At 50.5% G+C, this 17,444-nt stretch overlaps 1 protein-coding gene across 1 annotated transcript in view; it reads left to right on the top strand.

Annotated features, from left to right (window-relative positions):
• Positions 1–614: 614 nt before the first annotated feature.
• ppp1r9ba (protein phosphatase 1, regulatory subunit 9Ba) overlaps positions 615–17,444 on the top strand; it is a 39,964-nt gene continuing 23,134 nt past the window's right edge. Inside the window, 3 exon segments of the mRNA XM_067231502.1 lie at positions 615–740; positions 2,422–3,577; positions 3,614–3,897. Coding sequence (XP_067087603.1) covers positions 2,503–3,577; positions 3,614–3,897 — 1,359 coding nt within the window. The 5' untranslated portion in view covers positions 615–740; positions 2,422–2,502.

Here is a 17,444-nt window from a genome sequence, read left to right as displayed (position 1 = left end):
CAGAACTCTTGTAGGTTCACAGACTCTCCTCACGATGGCGCTAATAGTTAGATTTGAGCTGCTCGCATTATGGTCCAGTTGAATGCGCTGCCAACAATGGCAGGTAAATAGCTAACTATTATTATAGAAACAATGATCAATATTGATGTCTCATACTTACACTAATGTCGAGTTTTATTATTTTCTCTAATTAATTAATTTTCTCTAATTTGCCTCTAATTAAGATCCGGTGTCCACATTTTTTAAGTTCAATAGCATAGACTTAACATAAGGCATATTGACTAGATGAATGCACCCATGCTTGAAGGGAAACAAATGATCAACTAAATGACAACAACGTTTACTTTGAGCAGCAACAACTGAGCAGTAAGTCTGGATATAGTTTAACTTTCTATAGACTGTTGGTAAGCCTATGTTAAACCGATTAAATAAATAGCCTTAAAGTAACATGTAGGCTAAATAATAGGCCCAGAATCCAAACCAGTATCTCTATTAAACATTTTATTGATTTGTCATTGCGTTACATTAAGGGTTAACGGTACTTGGGCCATATGCTGTTGGTGATGAGGGAGGGAGGATGGAGAGGAGGGGGTAGAGAGAGGAAGAGAGAGAGAGGGCAGTCGTCAATGCGCTACACTCGCAAGGGGAGTAAGGGAGCGAAAAAACGGAACGTGGACACAATGGATTGTCAAATACACGAATTATAAAGGAGCAAGGATTTGGGAAACACAGGGAATAAGGTAGGACACATGGTAACCAAACAGAGAAAAATGCTTTTGTTCGTCTTGTCTTTGCGTGCGAATGTTATTCATACTGCAGGAGAAAGAGAGTCAGGAAGAACCCGTAGCTAGACATCAGGGAAGCGAGGTGATCGAGAGGCCCATTTCCGCAGGGTCCTAATGTTCCGCTAACGTCATTTAAACGTTTTAAACAATATGTTCGTGAATGAAAGACTGTTCAAACGTTTTTAACGTCGTTGACAATAAATAATGCAATCTTTTGGCGTTAAACTGTAAACCGACCTGGTAGTTGGATAGTCTGCCACTAGGCTATCCGCGTCACAACAAAGCCTGTCTCAGCAGTCGGGCACGCATTTGACAGTGTCATTGACGAACCGTTATAATGTAGCCACCTGATTTAATACATTTCCACATTGCTGCAATAATGTCATCTTGCTCTATCAGGGTCCTGTCTGTCATACCACGTTATCTCAGACAAACCAACAATAGTCTGGTAGCCTACTAAAGTCTGTATGGCGGTACAGGCTTATGACTTCAGATCTGAATCCAAATTTCATTCCATACCAGTTTGCAGTAGAAGATAAATGTTGTGTTCAAAAATATGGCTCCAAAAAAATAGATTGTGGCTGTATGATGGTCGTATTTTCCTTTCCATATAAATGCCACACTTCGACAAAAACGAGGTGCACACAGTTAACCATTCTGATATGACCATTCATTTAATTTCCGTTGATAAGTGTTCTGTGTTCCAGGCCTATACCTAAACTCCTCTTGGGAAAACAGGCGCATAATGTATGTAACATACTATAGCCTCTAGTACACAATAACTACCCTGTTGGGTTTCTTATACAATGAGCAGCCTTATGAGTGTAGGGTTCACATTCAAAACCAGGAAACTAGCACAGTGCAGGAGGGAGAATGGAGGCATTGTGTCGGATATTTACATGATTGGGGGCTTAGTTTTGTTCGTCTTACATGATGTGTACGACGATGGGCGGTGGACTCCATCACAAGGTCTGGCGCTCTCAGCAGAATATAGCTTGTTGATTTCCAAGGCTTGTGTACCTCAGTCAGTCTCTTGCTTCTGGTAGCATGAATGGGGATTATTGTAGCTAATACAGTTAGCTTTAAGACCCTGTGGCGTCTTTCCATTTAGCAGCAGCTTACGCTGATGAGGAAGACCTGAAACGTTGTCAAGGAGGCAGAAAAAAACGGTATACATGATACCCTTTAATGAGTGGAAAGAGGATGAGGCACAAAATAATTATACCGTGTTAGAGTTGATTCTCTGCTAATATCTAACCGATTGACACCTTTTCATTAGGCTCAGTGTATCTTTTGTTCTCTGTCCTTCAGCTGCCTTCTTTTGCCACAGTTTATAGATGACAGTTGCAGTTTTCTCGTCTCTTCCCTATTATCGTTCGCCGGCGGTCACGAGTGATCATCTCATATTCTCTCTCACTTCTTTTTTGGTCCTGAATCATAACCAGCTTTCAACCAGCTGTGCTCATATTGACTTCTCCCTCCTCTCCTGCCTTCTCACCAACATTCCTTTCCTCTCTATGTAGCAACTCTCTCTCTCTCTTTCTGCTATCTTTCTTCCAGCACTTTCTTTGTCCATCCTTCTAACAGACCTCACGTTGATTTTAGCGTTAAGGGTGCGTTTGTTTTGACTCTGCAGGAGGCGAGGTAGTCCCGGCAGAGCTTCAGTATGCTGTCATTGCTGTCCGTCAGTCCCACTCCGAGGTGCGCTTGATTAACCATGATGAAGACGGAAGCCCCGACCGCGGGGGGCAACAACGGCGGCGCCGGGGCGACCCTGAGGAGCCCGTCCCCCCACCGGAACGCGTACGAGGCCGGGCTGCAGGCGCTGAAGCAAGCCACAGACGCCCTCAGCAGCGCGGCCAATGGCGGCAACGGCAAGGATGGCAAGCCGCCGCCGCTGCCCCGGCCCACGGGCCGCGGGCGGCGCTACGGCTCCAACGTGCACCGCATCAAAAACATGTTCATGCAGATGCAGTCGCCGGGCGACGACGACGACCCGTCGAAGGCGGGCGCCGAGCAGACCGTCAAACTGTCGCTGCCCAGGGCCAGCAGCCTGAACGAGAACGTGGACCACAGCGCCCTGCTCAAACTGGGCGCCACCGTGTCGGAGCGCGTCAACCGCTTCGACCCCAAGGAGGGAGGGGCGGGGGCGGGGGGCCCCGGCTCGGCGGGGTACTCCAAGCTGCAGGAGACCAGGAAGATCTTCGAGCAGCGCACGCTGCAGGAGAAGCAGGCGGCCACCAACCGCATCCTCCTGAAGAAGGAGCGCGCGTCAGGCTTCCAGGACGGCCGCTTGGACGTGGTGGTGCGCTTCAACGGCAGCACCGAGGCCCTGGACCGGCTGGACGCGGTCGGGAGCGGCGGAGGGGAGGCGGTCAGCCCCACGGTGAGCCAGCTGAGCGCCGTGTTCGAGAAGGGCGACCTGAGGAACCACCTCCACCGGCCCTCCTCCACCTCGCCCCTGCCCCGTGGGGAGAGCCCCAAGCCCTCAGGCCTCGACTCCAACGCCTCGGCCCAGAAAGTGCGCGTGCCTCCCCCCGGAGGTCAGGAAGAGCGGGGCCACCAGGCCTCCGACCAGGAGGGGTCCCCCCGGAGGAACAGGGCAGCCCCCCGACACGAAGACGAGGCCTCTGGCGGCCCTCGACCCGGGGACAGAACCTCCACCGCCTCCTCCGGCGATGCTGAGCGGGAGGCCGGAACTGAAGCCAGGGGCTCGGAGGGCCCCGAGGCAGGGAGCCGGCTGGTCCAGGCCGATGTCCACGCCTCCCGGGAGAACGGAGAGGAGGCACGCTGTGACGCCACGCAGCGAGAGGGCGGAGAGAGGGGAGCGGGGGAGGAGCCAGAGGCGGGGTCTGGGCTGGAGGGGCGGGAGGAGGACGGCGGGGAGGAGGAGTCTCGGAAGGAGGATTACTCGGAGGGAGACCTGGTGGACATCAGTGCGTACAGCGGCATCGGGGAGGACTCTGGAGGGAGCCAGCTGGACGAGGATGAGGAGCAGGAAGAGGAAGCCTACGAGCCCGAGTCCAGCTCCTCTGAAATGCCGGGACTTCCCCCGGAGGAGGAGCCTCCGCCAGCCAATAGGAAGATCTGCTTCAGCACTGGACCAATCAAGGTGAGTCAAGGTTACATAGCACTTGAGGTTTTCCGTGAAATAGAAGAGAATTCCCGTTTCCTTTTAACAAGTTATGTGATGTGACAAAACACGCTACTCGCTACTTGAAGGCTTTTAGTGTGGCTATACAACAACGTAAACATCTTTTTTGGTAGTTTCAGTGTTCAGGGAAACTGTATTCCCTGTAATAAAGACCTGTGTCCTCGTGACAGATTCAGAAGAGTTTCGAAACAGTGCGGGCGTCGAATGGCACCTGTGGTTTCTGTAGAGCCATTTCAGGCTGACTGCGTGGGTGGGTGGAAGCGTGTATGACTGACAGGTCGTGAAATCCCCTCTCTGGCTCGGTCAGCACTCTCTGCCAGCCCAGAGACACCTCCTGCCTGCTATCCTCTTCCTGAGAAACAGAGCGAGAGAGAGCGCGAGGAAAAGACAGAGAAAGCGTGAGAGAGAAAGAAACAAAGAGAGATCCAGAGTTTACAAACGACGGAGAGACTTCTGACTTCAAATATATCTTCATGTCACAACTGTCAGCTAACCACCAGATGGAAAGAGAAAGAGAGAGAGAGATCGGTGTAATAAGGCAGCGAGACCACAGGGTTTCACTTGTCTCTCGGCCGTCTGACTGGGGGGATTCTCTGGCCTCAACTGGGACGAGTGAAATCAGATCAATTCCTCAGAGGCCCCTGGTGGAGTTTGGGTCACAGCTAGGCGAGGTGTTGCTGGCAGACAGGCGGGGGGATGTGCAAAGACACCCAGGAGAGAGAGAGAGAGAGGTAAGAGAGAGTAAAGAGAGAGAGAGAGAGGGAAGAGAGACTAAAGAGAGAGAGAGAGAGAGAGGGTAACGAAAGTAAGAGAGAGAGAGACAAAGAGGGAGAGAGAGAGGGAAGAGAGAGTAAAGAAAGAGATAGAGAGGGAAGAGAGACTAAAGAGAGAGAGAGAGGGTAATGAAAGTAAGAGAGAGAGAGAGGGAGAGAGAGGGAGGGAGAGAGAGAGAGACAAAGAGGGAGAGAGAGAGAGACAAAGAGAGAGAGAGAGACAAAGAGAGAGAGAGAGATCTTCCCTCCAGCAGGTTGTGTACCATTGTAGGCGTCCTCATGAGTTTGAGTCATCAATTACTATATATCACCTCTCAGTATCATATTACATGAACGTTCGGCTGGATAATCAGTGGTTTGGGGTGATTCAGCTCTCTAGTACAGGCTCTGTGTGAAATGTTGTCGAATCACATTCCATTGTATCTGTCCCACAGTCAGAGCATAATAGCTTACTGTTAAGCATAGTCGTTTAATCTTCTCATCATGCTGCCCTGAGAAAGATCAGCCTGTCATCTTATGACCACATCCTGTCACATGGTCTGTCTATAGAGGGAGATCAGTGTCCAGCCCTCTCCCGAGCTGTAGTGACAGGTCTTGGCTGTGATTGGTCCACAGGAAGACTGGTTTTGTCCTCTAGGGCTGGGGTGCTTGTTCTAACTGTGTGTGTGTGTGTGTGTGTGTGTGTGTGTGTGTGTGTGTGTGTGTGTGTGTGTGTGTGTGTGTGTGTGTGTGTGTGAACCTGTCTGCATGTGTCTTTGTGTGTGCATGCCTCAGTGTGTGTGTGTGTATGAACATGTGTGTGTGAGTGTGTATGGCCGTGTGTGCAGTCAGCCATCCTAAACCTCTCCGGCCCTTATTCCCCTCGTGGAGCAGTTCAGTCTAAGAAATATTATGACAGAGCTGTCACTTTCAGCACTCTCTCTCTCTCTCTCTCTCTCTCTCTCTCTCTCTCTCTCTCTCTCTCTCTCTCTCTCTCTCTCTCTCTCTCTCTCTCTCTCTCTCTCTCTCGCTCTCTCTCTCTCTCTCTCTCTCTCTCTCTCTCTCAAGACCTGCCTTGAGTCGCTGTCGAAACCTCCAGCAGGACAGTTGTTTGGCGGCTTTTGTCTACAATAGCACCATTGTACGTCATAGTCTGGAACTCAAGCACACAGAAGGTGTGACTAACAGAATGTTGTTATACAACCAATTTGCTTCAAAGCTGCTGTATAGCCACCGGGTGTTCTGTTAGCATATAGGTGTCATGTCGAGTTCCTCTGTGACCTACTAAACCATTTAACCGGGCAACAGACTAGCTGGAGAAAAGCTCTCAGGTCTCGCAGAAAGACTGTCCTCCTTTTTGCTTCTAGTTCAAGCCAGAGACAGGGAGCCTGCTAGGCTAGCTAGCTACAGAAGCATGCTAGGCTAGCTAGCTAAAGAAGCATGCTGGAGAAGCATGCTGCAGAAGCATGCTAGGCTATCTAGCTAGCTCCGGAGCCTGTCTATTGCTGCAGACTGCAGGGGTTTCCTCAGCAACAAGTATATCTAGTCCTGTCGACACTGCTGAGCTACACTGGCTCCCCTGACCCCTGGTCCCTGGTTCCTAACCCTGGTCCCTGGTTCCTAACCCTGGTCCCTGGTTCCTAACCCTGGTCCCTGGTTCCTAACCCTGGTCCCTGGTCCCTGGTCCTTGGTTGGGTTCTAGTGTCAGGTCGGCTGTGCTCCGTTATGTTATCTGTTTACGTCTTCGGCGGACACAGGCCCATTCCTGTTTGTGACCCACTGTGCTCCACGTCAAGGTCACTGCCCCCCTCCCCCCCCCCCCCCCCTTCTAACCCTGGGGAAGGTTCCGGAGGTGGGCAGAGGAACCTTGAGGGGGGGGGTGTGTCTTGGGAGCGTAGCTGGTGGTCCAACTGTGGTCAAGGGATTTTTTCTGTAGTGTGTTTTCCTTTTGTCCTTTTTTTTCATTGATATAACTGTATAAACAGTTGTTGTAACCTTTGTATCCCTTCCCCTCTCTCCTCAGTTGGCTCCTCGCTTCTCTCCCTCTCCCTCTCCTTCTCCCTCTCTCTTCTCTGTCTCTCTCTTTCTCTCTCCCTCCCTCTCTTTCTCTCTCTGTCTCTCTCTCTCTATCTCCCCCACCCTCTCTCTCTCTGCCTCTGTCTCTCCTTCCCTCTCGCCTTCTTAGTCCTACATGTCTGCATGTCTTCAACCAATTCATCCATACTGCAGTCCGACCAGTAAGCTGTCGATGCTGAGCCTGATAACAGAACTCCACTATTACTACCACAAGTACTGTGCGGTGTGTGTGCGTGTGTGTGTGTGCGCGTGTGTGCGTGCATGTGTGTGCGTGTGTGTGTGCGCGCCCGTGCAGCTCAGCAGGGTGTCAGACAGGTGTGTGTTTGTGTGTGTGACCCTGTTATTAAGTGCTTCCTGATTCCAGACAGACTTGGGCAGAGCTTCTTATCCACCCAAACAGAGTAAGTGCTCTGAGAGAGAAAGAGAGAGAGAGAGAGAGAGAGAGAGAGAGAGAGCGGGAGGGAGGGAAGGAGGGAGGGAAGGAGGGAGGCAAGGAGGGAGGAGGGGGTGCACATTAGGAATGGCCTACATCACAAAGTGCCAAGTGCAACGAGGGCTCCCTGAGTGGGCGAATCAAACGCACCTCATTTCTTAGTAGTAATTGTTTCCTACACCTGACCCAGGCCGGGGATGCTACATGAGATGACCACCTGTCATCAAGGTCACCCTCAGAGCACAGACAGCCCATAGAACGTTCTCTGGTCTAGCTTGGCCCTGTGCTATACACCTTAACCAGATTAAGGCTACGCCCTAGACTACAGGGTATATATAGGAGTGTTGGTCAGAAGACTTTCTTCTAATCTTCCACCAGCGGAGTATTTAAAGGCACTATTCTGCGTCACTCCTCCAGGTTAGGGAGGGAGGTGCACGTCCCAACATCATCTGGGCATCTTCATCTTTCCTTCCTTCCTTCCTTCCTTCCTTCCTTCCTTTCACTCTCTCCTTCTCCCACACTCACACACACAGGTATACACACTCACACACACACTCACTCGCACGCACACACATTCACACATTCACCACACATACACGCACACTCCTCTCACACACACACACACATACTCGCTCTCTCACACATACACACACACACTCTCACCCGTACACACACAGCCCTGTACAGAACCTGTGCTCAGCAGCCTGTCTGCTGCTTGTTGATCCTTATCAGTCTTCCAGCACTGCTGTGGAGAATACCAGATCCAGTAGCATTCCACTGGCTTTTTATAGTCTCAAAGACTGCCTTGTTTACAGCCAGGCCTGAGGCTTCAGAGTGTGTGTGTGTGTTAGAGAGGGTGTGCGTGTCAGGGGTTGGTTGGACACCCCTCCTTAGCTCCACCCCCTGTAGTGTTACAGGACCGTGTCCACTTCCTGTCTTCTGAGTCCTCACCTGATTGGTGCTCTGGCATGTAAAGGTTGTGGATCCAGCCTCAGATAGCTGGTCTAGCTGGCTGTCACTCCTCCCCTTGAGAGGGAGAAAGCATGTGATACAGGTGGGATTTCAACTAATGTTGTAGAAATATATTGTTTTACAATGTTTTAATAATTATAATTGTATTGTATTTGCAGAACTGAATTTCTAACTGTGCTGTAGCTACAGTGTAGGTAAGATGGAGGCTTGCTGTGTTGCCAGGTCAGGACTCTTCAAGTCTGGGCCTGGCTGGGTGAATATTCAAGAGAGGAAGGAGAACAATACCAGGCACATGCCTGAATAGCCCACCTACCCCACCCCCCTTTTCTCTCTCTCTCTCTCTCTCTCTCTCTCTCTCTCTCTCTCTCTCTCTCTCTCTCTCTCTCTCTCTCTCTCTCTCTCTCTCTCTCCACCTAAATCTGTCTTTCCCTCTTCCCGGAGTGAAGGATTATTAAAAAACCTGTCCATTCTTTCTTTCCAACCTGAACAGGAAGAGCCCTTTGTGTGTGTGTGTGTGTGTGTGTGTGTGTGTGTTTCACACCCAGCTTACCCCTGAATCAATTGACTTCGTCTCCACATCTGTGTGTGTGTACGTGTGCATCTGTTGTGTTCTGCTTTGAAAAACAAGCCCTCGTTTTCATCACGGTCTCCCTCCAGGACTGCGGACTTCCGGCATGTGGTGTCTCCTGCAGACGGGAGCTTCCGTTTGAGGGGTAAATCCGTCTCAGGGCACCCAGGAAGTGAATACAAGGCAGGGAGAGAGCACCCTCGTATGGAGGACAACCCTGCTGGTCTCCTTCCTCCAGAGAAAGGTTGGCTCTTCCCTGCGCCCAGAGCAGGCAGACAGTAATGGAGCCAGCTTGTACGTGCCTCCGATGTATTTAATGTGGAACTATCCCCACAGAGCGAGCCTCTCTCTCCCTTCAGATGCAGTGTGTTTGTGCGCTAGGCTAACGTGGGATAGCCCGAGCTCTCGTTAACGAACCTAATTATCCTCGTTACCCCTCCGAACCTCGTTCCATCTCTCGGAATGCCTTTGAAATAACACCTCGTAATATCTGGTGAGAGACGGAAAAGGGTGTTTGGGGGAAGGGGTGTGTGTGTGTGTGCGTGTGTGTGGAGGCTCTGGAACAAATTAGCGTATTCCATGACTTCAACCTCTCTGTAAACCAGAACAGTGTAAAAAAAAAAAAAAGAATAAGAAAAAGCCTCCTGCTCTGTCGATCTCCTCCACGCTCTGGAGCCACAGGGGTGGGAGAGCGCTCGGTGTCCAGCAGCCTCCTGCTTTCCCCTCACGGCGGGAGCCCTCCTTCCCTCCCTCGGCCTGCTCTGAGCACGCTGAGAAACGGGCTATTCCTGGTCCTGGGCGGCCGTGATGGATCGTCTGCCTCCTGCCTGCCGTCTCCCTCAGAGAGAGTCGATGCTTCCCCCCCCCGCCCCCCCCCCCCCCCCCCCTGAGCTCGGTGGCTCTGGGCGAACGCCGCTGCTCCGCAAGGTGTGGCGTTGATGTAGCGATAGCGCGCTCCCGCGCACTCGCAAGTCACAGTGACCTCTGGGTGACTGCAGAGGCACTGGTTCCATTTGCAGCAGCTGTATCTTCTTGGTCACAAATGATAACATTACAGTCACTTGTTGATTTAGATTTGGTCCACAGCACCACACACTGTTGATCTACGGTCCACACTCGGCCTACAAGGTAGAACCATCCCTCAAATAAAACCCGAAACCCTCACCTCATAATTCTCGGCATCGGATGAACACCAGGAACAGGCTGCTGTCTGTGATTGGTTGATATTAAATCTGCTGTGTGTGATTGGTTGATATTAAATAAGCGTGTGATTACAGAAGCTCCACAACTCATCTGATTTACAGAGCGGCGAGAACAGTGCCGTGGATGTGAGCTATGGGAGGAGGGCCGGGCTGGTACAGGGAAATGAGGAACATTAGTAGGTTGTGACAGCTAGCTGAGTGTGTGTGTGTTCTTAATCGCACTGCTGCAAAAGCTGTTGGAGATCCTCCCACTGTGCGCTGGTAGGCCATTAGGGAAACACACAGTCAGTCACACACATACACAGTCAGTCAGTCACACACACAGTCACACACAGTCAGTCACACACACACACACACACAGTCAGTCAGTCAGTCACACACAGTCAGTCACACACACACAGTCAGTCACACACACACACAGTCAGTCACACACACACACACAGTCAGTCACACACACAGTCAGTCAGTCAGTCACACACACAGTCACACACACACAGTCAGTCACACACACACACACAGTCAGTCACACATACACACACACAGTCAGTCACACAGTCAGTCAGTCACACACACACAGTCACACACACATACACACACACACACACACATAAAACCAGTCAGCCAGTCACTCTTGACAGATACAGCGTTAAACATTCGGAACAGGGCCAGACAGTCGGTTAGAGCACGGCTACCAGCTCAATATACACTTATCATCACGTCGCCGTGATTGATGACAGTCGTCAAGAACGAGAGCTACGTGAGCGGAGAGAGGGAGAGATAAAGAGGATGATTGGTGGGGTGACGAGCTGGCATGCGCTTCCTGTTAGCACGTAGCGCGCTCCTCAAGGTGACGCTACGTTACGCAAAAACCAGCTACCTGGAGCCCCCGGCACGAGAGCTGCCAAGGGCCCAGGCGTACAGGAGGCCTCGTAAACGTAGACCTCTGAACACCACGAGTGGTTTCAGTCTGGGCTGGGAGGTGTAGATCTGCCCTCGTGTCTGTCTGGCCGGCTCAGGGAGAGGAGGAGGAAGTGTTGTTGTTGCCTTCATTACAGTAAGAAGCTGCAGGGGGTGCACTATGTTGGTGGCTGGATCCTCCATTTTGTCGTGACGAGATTTGATATCAGCTGGAACAGGAACCTTTACGTCCAACTGATGACAGCGTTTATTTATTTATTTATTTTCTTTTTCAACGATATACTCCATGTTCTGGTTGGTTCGAAATGGCAGACTTTTCTGCAGTGGTACCATGGCTTATATCCTTTCTGTGAGCAACATTTGTAACGTAGCCTCGTGTTCGTTTGGCGGAGGCTTTTATCTAAAGCGACATTCAAGGGGATTTGAGATACATCAACTCAGTCATGATTGGTCTAAACTACAGCGTTTCAACTCTTAGCCAATCCCTAGTCTTCTTACTAGATAAGGTTGGCAACTTCCCTGAAATCTAAATAACAAACGTTTCTTACAAAGCACGTTTCTCTGCCATAGTTCTGCTCTGAATTAATTCAGACAGATAAGGAACAAAGCACGTCCTGTACAAGTTCAATGAGGAACAAGTCTTCCAATCAAGGAACGATTCTTTATTTTCGTGACACTTCCGTATTTTGCGGACGATTCATATTTTGCGGGACAATTCCGTACTTTACGTGATGGTTGTCAACCTTGGTTTCAGCCCCTCATGCGTGTGGTGAGATATCTGATGAGATTACTGTTCAAACTCTATCCAATAAGAGCAACGCGCACAAACGTGTACGAGAGTAGTTGGACCACGTCCATGGACAGGCAAGGGAGCTACTGGACTGGTACTGTGTGTGTGTGTGTATCTGTGTGTATCCATGCGTGTTCGACTGAGTGTGTGTGTGCATCTGTGTGCGTGTGTGTATCTGTGTGTGTGCATCTCTGTGTGAATCTGTGTGTGCGGGTTATCTGTGTGTAGCTATGTGCGTGTCGCTATGTTTGTTTGTATCTGTGTGCATGTGTGAGAGATGTGTGTGTGTGTGTGTGGGTGTCTGTGTCGTGTCTGACACAGGAGAGTGATGCCATAGTGTCTCCAGGCTCGGCCTGGTGGTCTGATAGGTCTGTCTGACCTATCACGCTGCTGTAGACTGACCCTGGAAACCCTCCCTCTTGCAACCCCCCGCCTGTCAGCCGGTTACCTGCCCCGCCGCAAGCCCCGACCCGCCCTGCCCCAGCCGCCACAACAAACACACCCCTCGGAAGGTTCCGGAGGGAGGGAGGGGGGGGGGCTGCTGCTGACGTGTCTCCTGGATCCGTGGGACTCGGGCACTCCCGTCCAGGCTCTCTGTCGCTGCTCACGTGTCTAAACGTCACCCGCGGTCCTCAGAGAGGCTCGGGCCTGGTTCGCGTCGTAGCTACGACCAACGGAGGAGAGAGGCGTGCGCTCTCCGCGCAGAGAGGAAGGATGCCGCTAGTTAGCGTGAAGCGTGACTCCCTGGTTTGTCGTTAGGTTCAGTCATAATAAATGGTAGCACTTTGAGACCAACTCCCACCACCCACTCTCTCATGCTGGAGTGTCTATACAGCGTGCAGTAGGGAAACAAACCTTGGTCGTCTCCGGAACTGTCTGTCTTTCTTTTTTCTCTCTCTCTTTCTGTCTGTCTCTCTCTCTGCTTTGTCAATGCTTGTTTTGTTCTCTTTGATTCAGTAGCTGTATTTGTCTCTCTCTCTCTCTCTCTCTCTGTTTCTCTCTCTGTCTATTTCTCTACCTCGCTCTCTCTCTCGACCCCTGTCTCACACTGTCTCTCTCAAACCCTTGTGCATGTCCCTGCTGCGTGATGACTCAATCCTGCAGCTGTCTGTTTCTCTGCTCTCAGACGCACACAGATGCACCACGGAACCTCACCGCATCACTGTCACTCTCACACATGGCGGAATCAAATTATATTTACAATTTATTTTTCTCCACACAACCTGTTATTTTTAAATGTGATTTCATATCCACCACCCCCCCCCCCCCCCCCCCGTCGCTCTCTTCCTGCTATGCAGAGTGTGGTAGTCCTGTTCTCCAGTGTCCTCTGTCTAGGTGACGTTGGTTGTGTGAATGGCCGCAACAATTGCCCTTTAGCTCCTAGCTCAGTCCATATCCACACCTCTCCACACACACACACCACCAGTCTCTCGATTGGAGGTTTTTTAGTTGAAGTAGTTTGTCATTCTCAACCCTCTCAGAAATCTGGAATCTTCCACCCTGCTTCTCCTAAAGCTGTCGTATCCAGAGCCTGTCACTGCGAACGCTGTCTGTTTTGCTCTATTCTAGCGCAACAGCCAACCTCTGCGTAGAGATCCGGTCATTTCAAATGCAGGTGTTATGGCTTCCAGCTGACTCTTCAGTTTGGAAAGAAAGTTCCCCTTTTCCTCAGAAAGTAGAATGAAACAGCGTTTGTGAGGACCAGCCCTGACAGAGAGAGCAGCCAGCGGGAGGAGAGGACAGGAGTGTTTCCAGACTCATAATGGATTCTGCGCTAACTTTGGGAGTAACTAAATGCAGAAGCAACTTAAAGCTAGTTTGCACACGACCGAACAGCTGCAGAACAGCAGAGGAACTGTCTAGAATGCACACAAAACAAGTAGACATTTGATTTTGTGACTAGCATACCAATTTTGCGAGCGAATCTGGAGTCTAAAGGGTTCATCTCCTGTCTGGTAAAGAGAGGCGCTTGTTTACTGGAGTGGACGAGGGTCAGACAGGAAGCGGAGCGGAGCTGAAGGCCAAGCCTGCTGTGGTAGAATGACGCACAGCCCAGCTTTGACTGGGTGTGTGTGCGTGCGTGTTCGACTGGATGTGTGTTTGACTGGGTGCGTGTTTGACTGTGTGTGTGTGTGTGTGTGTGTGTGTGTGTGTGTGTGTGCGTGTGTGTCCCTTGCAGAGGCAGTCACTTTCTCTGCAGGACATGCGGAGAGGAAGTGTTAGGAAAGAGTTTCCATGTTGAGAAACAGCCCAGCGCGCACAGGGCCTCTGCGAGCCTGCAGGAGAGGAGCACTGTTAAATAAGATTACTTGGCCCAACCTAAAACAAAACAACATTTAAAGAGTACATAGGCTATTCGACTTTCCCAGTTAATCTGGCGTCTTAAAGTGTTCATCTCGTTTACAGGAGGGTCGACGAGGGTTACATTTACATTTAGTCATTTAGCAGACGCTCTTATCCAGAGCAACTTACAGTAAGTACAGGGACATTCCCCCCAAGGCAAGTAGGGTGAAGTGCCTTGCCCAAGGACACAACGTCATTTGGCACGGACGGGAATCGAACCAACAACCTTCTGATTAATAGCCCTACTCCCTACCCGCTCAGCCATCTGACCTTAGACAGGAAACCTAAATAAAAGACTTCATTTTGTTACTACATTCCTTTTAATGAAATGAATCAATGACAAATTAAATCAAATGAAATAGTTCAATAAAACACCTTTATTTAATCATTGTTTTACAATAAATGTGTGACAAGGTGTTACTGGGTTACACAGTGTTCTGAGTAAATCATTCGAACCCCACTCAGAAAACTGGAACCGCACACCGCTATGTAGTCGTAGCAACGGTCATAGCGTGTTGATGGTAACAGTCTCATGGCCGTTCATTTCTTTCATTCTGAGAGAAAGAGAGGGGAGAGAGAGTGTGTAAGAGAGAGAGAGAGAGTGTGGGATAGAGAGAGAGAGACAGAGAGAGAGAGAGAGACAGAGACAGAGAGAGAGAGACATAGAGAGAGAGAGAGAGAGAGAGAGAGAGAGAGAGAGAGAGAGAGAGAGAGAGAGAATGTAAGAGAAGCTTTCTGATGATGATGTGTGTATATCCGTGATGTCAGGTCCTTCTTCAGCAGGGCTGGGCAGTGGGCAGTATGACAGCTGATCCGCAGGTCACCTGATCGGGCCCTGTCTCCGGTGGCAGGCCGACCGGGATAAGGGACACCTCTGCTTCCCGGCTGCCGTCTCAACAGGCTTGCACCCGTTCTGTTGTGTTCTTGGCTGTTTGTCCTTGAGAGAACAGTGGACATGAAGCCCGGAGGATCCTAACACTAAAAGTGCCTAGCGGGTGTCATTTGACCCCCGTGAAGAGAAGAAGAAGAAATAAGGAGTTTTCGCTCTCGTATCAAATTCCAGGACCCTGCTTTCTTGACTTTTCTTAGATATATGGGGTTTAGCACCCCGTATTTTGAAATGTTCAAAATCACACCAGGAAAAGCCAGTTTAAGGCTACGCTATGAGTAGGTAAAACCAGCTGGGCGCTTCTAGTGTTAGGGTGGACTGAACCACAGGACATTTAGTCATTTAGCAGACGCTCTTATCCAGAGCGACTTACAGTAAGTACAGGGACATTCCCCCGAGGCAAGTAGGGTGAAGTGCCTTGCCCAAGGACACGGCGTCATAAAGCACGGCCGGGAATCGAACCGGCAACCTTCTGATTAATAGCACGATTCCCTAACCGCTCAGCCACCTGACCCCCATGTGTCGGATGGAAACACTACAGTGAGCAGTTGGGAGTGTGTGTTTCAGTGTTACTGAACACCAACACCAGCTCTGGTGTTGGAGAGGACAGCGTTCCTAGACGACACGACGGCTGTCTGATGCTAAACGGCTTCTGTTGTCAGAGAGGAATACAGAGAGAAGAAGAAGGAGGGGAGGAGTGGAGGAGTGTGGATGCAATTAGAGAGTCCTCAAAGAAGAAAGGGATGTTTCAAAAACCTTGTGTGTGTGTGTGTGTGTGGATGTGTGTGTCCGTGCATGTGTGAGCGCGCGTGTGTTTTTCCGCACCCTGTTGTTTTGCTGCCTCTGACTGTCACGAAAACCTCGAAGCAGCCCTCCTCAGAGGAGACAAGCCCTGAGACCGGCCCAGCTGACCGCCACGGTTACCACGGTTACCGGCGGTTATTGTTGTTGTTATGCCCAGTATGCTAATGACTTTGACAAAGAGCCTGGCCTCACATGACAGACCTTCCCCAACCGCGCCATCTTCCTTGTTCTTCTTCTCTGCCGTCAGGGTCATTGTAGTGGGTGGCGAGGTCGGGGGGAGGAAGTGATGTCACTACAAGTGAAAAATGTTCCCCCTGTCCTCTCTCCTCTCCACGGGGGAGAGGATGGTGTCAGAGTCTGGCTGGAGCACAGCAGCTTGGCTGTGAGGAGGGACAAAGAGGTCAGGGAGAGAGAGGACAGAGAGAGGGTGTTAGATGGGGAGAGAGAGGATGTGAGATAGAGAGAGGGGAGAGAGTGTGAGAGAGGAGAGAGTGAGAGAGAGAGAATGAGGGGAGAGAGTGTGTGAGAGAGTGTGAGAGAGAGAGGAGAGAGAGAGATGGGATAGAGAGAGTGTGAGATAGAGCGAGAGAAAAAGAGAGCAAGCCTGTCTTTTTGTTTACATCTCTTTACAGTCGCTGGCAGGAGGCCTCTGAAAGAGGGAAGAGGAGAAAAAAGAGACAAGATCAGAGCACAATGCCATCAGTGTTTCCCCCTCCTCTCCTCCTTCCCTCTTTTACTGTCTGTTTTCTCTTGCTTTCTGGGATTCTCTCTCGTTTCACTCTCATTTCTCCCACTCTCCTGTTCATATGTATGTTCTCTCTCCACAAGCTGTCATCCGACTCCTTTTTTTACTCTCTCTCTTTTTCTCTCTCTCTCTCTCTCTCTCTCTCTCTCTCTCTCTCTCTCTCTCTCTCTCTCTCTCTCTCTCTCTCTCTCTCTCTTTCTCTCTCTCTCTCTCTCTCTCTCTCTCTCTCTCTCTCTCTCTCTCTCTCTCTCTCTCTCTCTCTCTTTCTCTCTCTCGCTCTCTCTCGCTCTCTCTCTCTTTCCATCTCTCTCAGTTTTTCTATCTCTCTCTTTCTATCTCTCTCATCTCTCAATCTCCATCTCTCATTTCTCTCTCTCTGTCTCTCTCTCCCCTCTCTCTCTCTCTCTCTCTCTCTCTCTCTCTCTCTCTCTCTCTCTCTCTCTCTCTCTCTTCGCTATCTTTCCAGTGTTGTTGTGTCCAGTCTGACAGTCGTGTCTGCCCGAGGGAGTCTCCTTATCAACTACAGAGGCATTCATTCCTGATGCATTATTTATCAGCTCTATTTATAGCCTCAGTGCCTTTTTGTGTCTAAGTTGTGTTTCTTCCGGTGAGTCTGACAGAAAGAACGAAAGGGAATGCTTGACTGTGTGTGTTTGACCGTGTGTGTGTGTCTGTACGCTCAGAAGAATGAGAGAGAGGGAGGCGGTGGTCTGTGGAGTTTGTTAACGGTTGCCTCATTCATGTATGAAGTTTCTCCTAAGCCAGGACTCTATCTCTTGCTCTCTCACTTTCTCTTCATCCATCGGTGTGTGTGTGTATGTGTGTGTGTGTGTGTGAGTGTGTGTGTGATTGTGTGTGTGATTGTGTGTGTGTGTCTAAGGGGCTGTGTGGCATGGTGTCACTCACTGTGACCTCCTTTCCCTCCAGTCCACTGAGCGCGCTCAACAGGCCGTAAACAGCAGCCATTACAGCTGCACTACGTATCCCAGAATACACCACGCTCCGCTGCACCC

Source organism: Osmerus mordax, chromosome 3, assembly GCF_038355195.1.
Source record: "Osmerus mordax isolate fOsmMor3 chromosome 3, fOsmMor3.pri, whole genome shotgun sequence".
Taxonomy (NCBI): Eukaryota; Metazoa; Chordata; class Actinopteri; order Osmeriformes; family Osmeridae; genus Osmerus; species Osmerus mordax.
The sequence above is the reverse complement of the archived record's forward strand: the minus strand, read 5'-3'. Positions and strand labels throughout refer to the sequence as shown.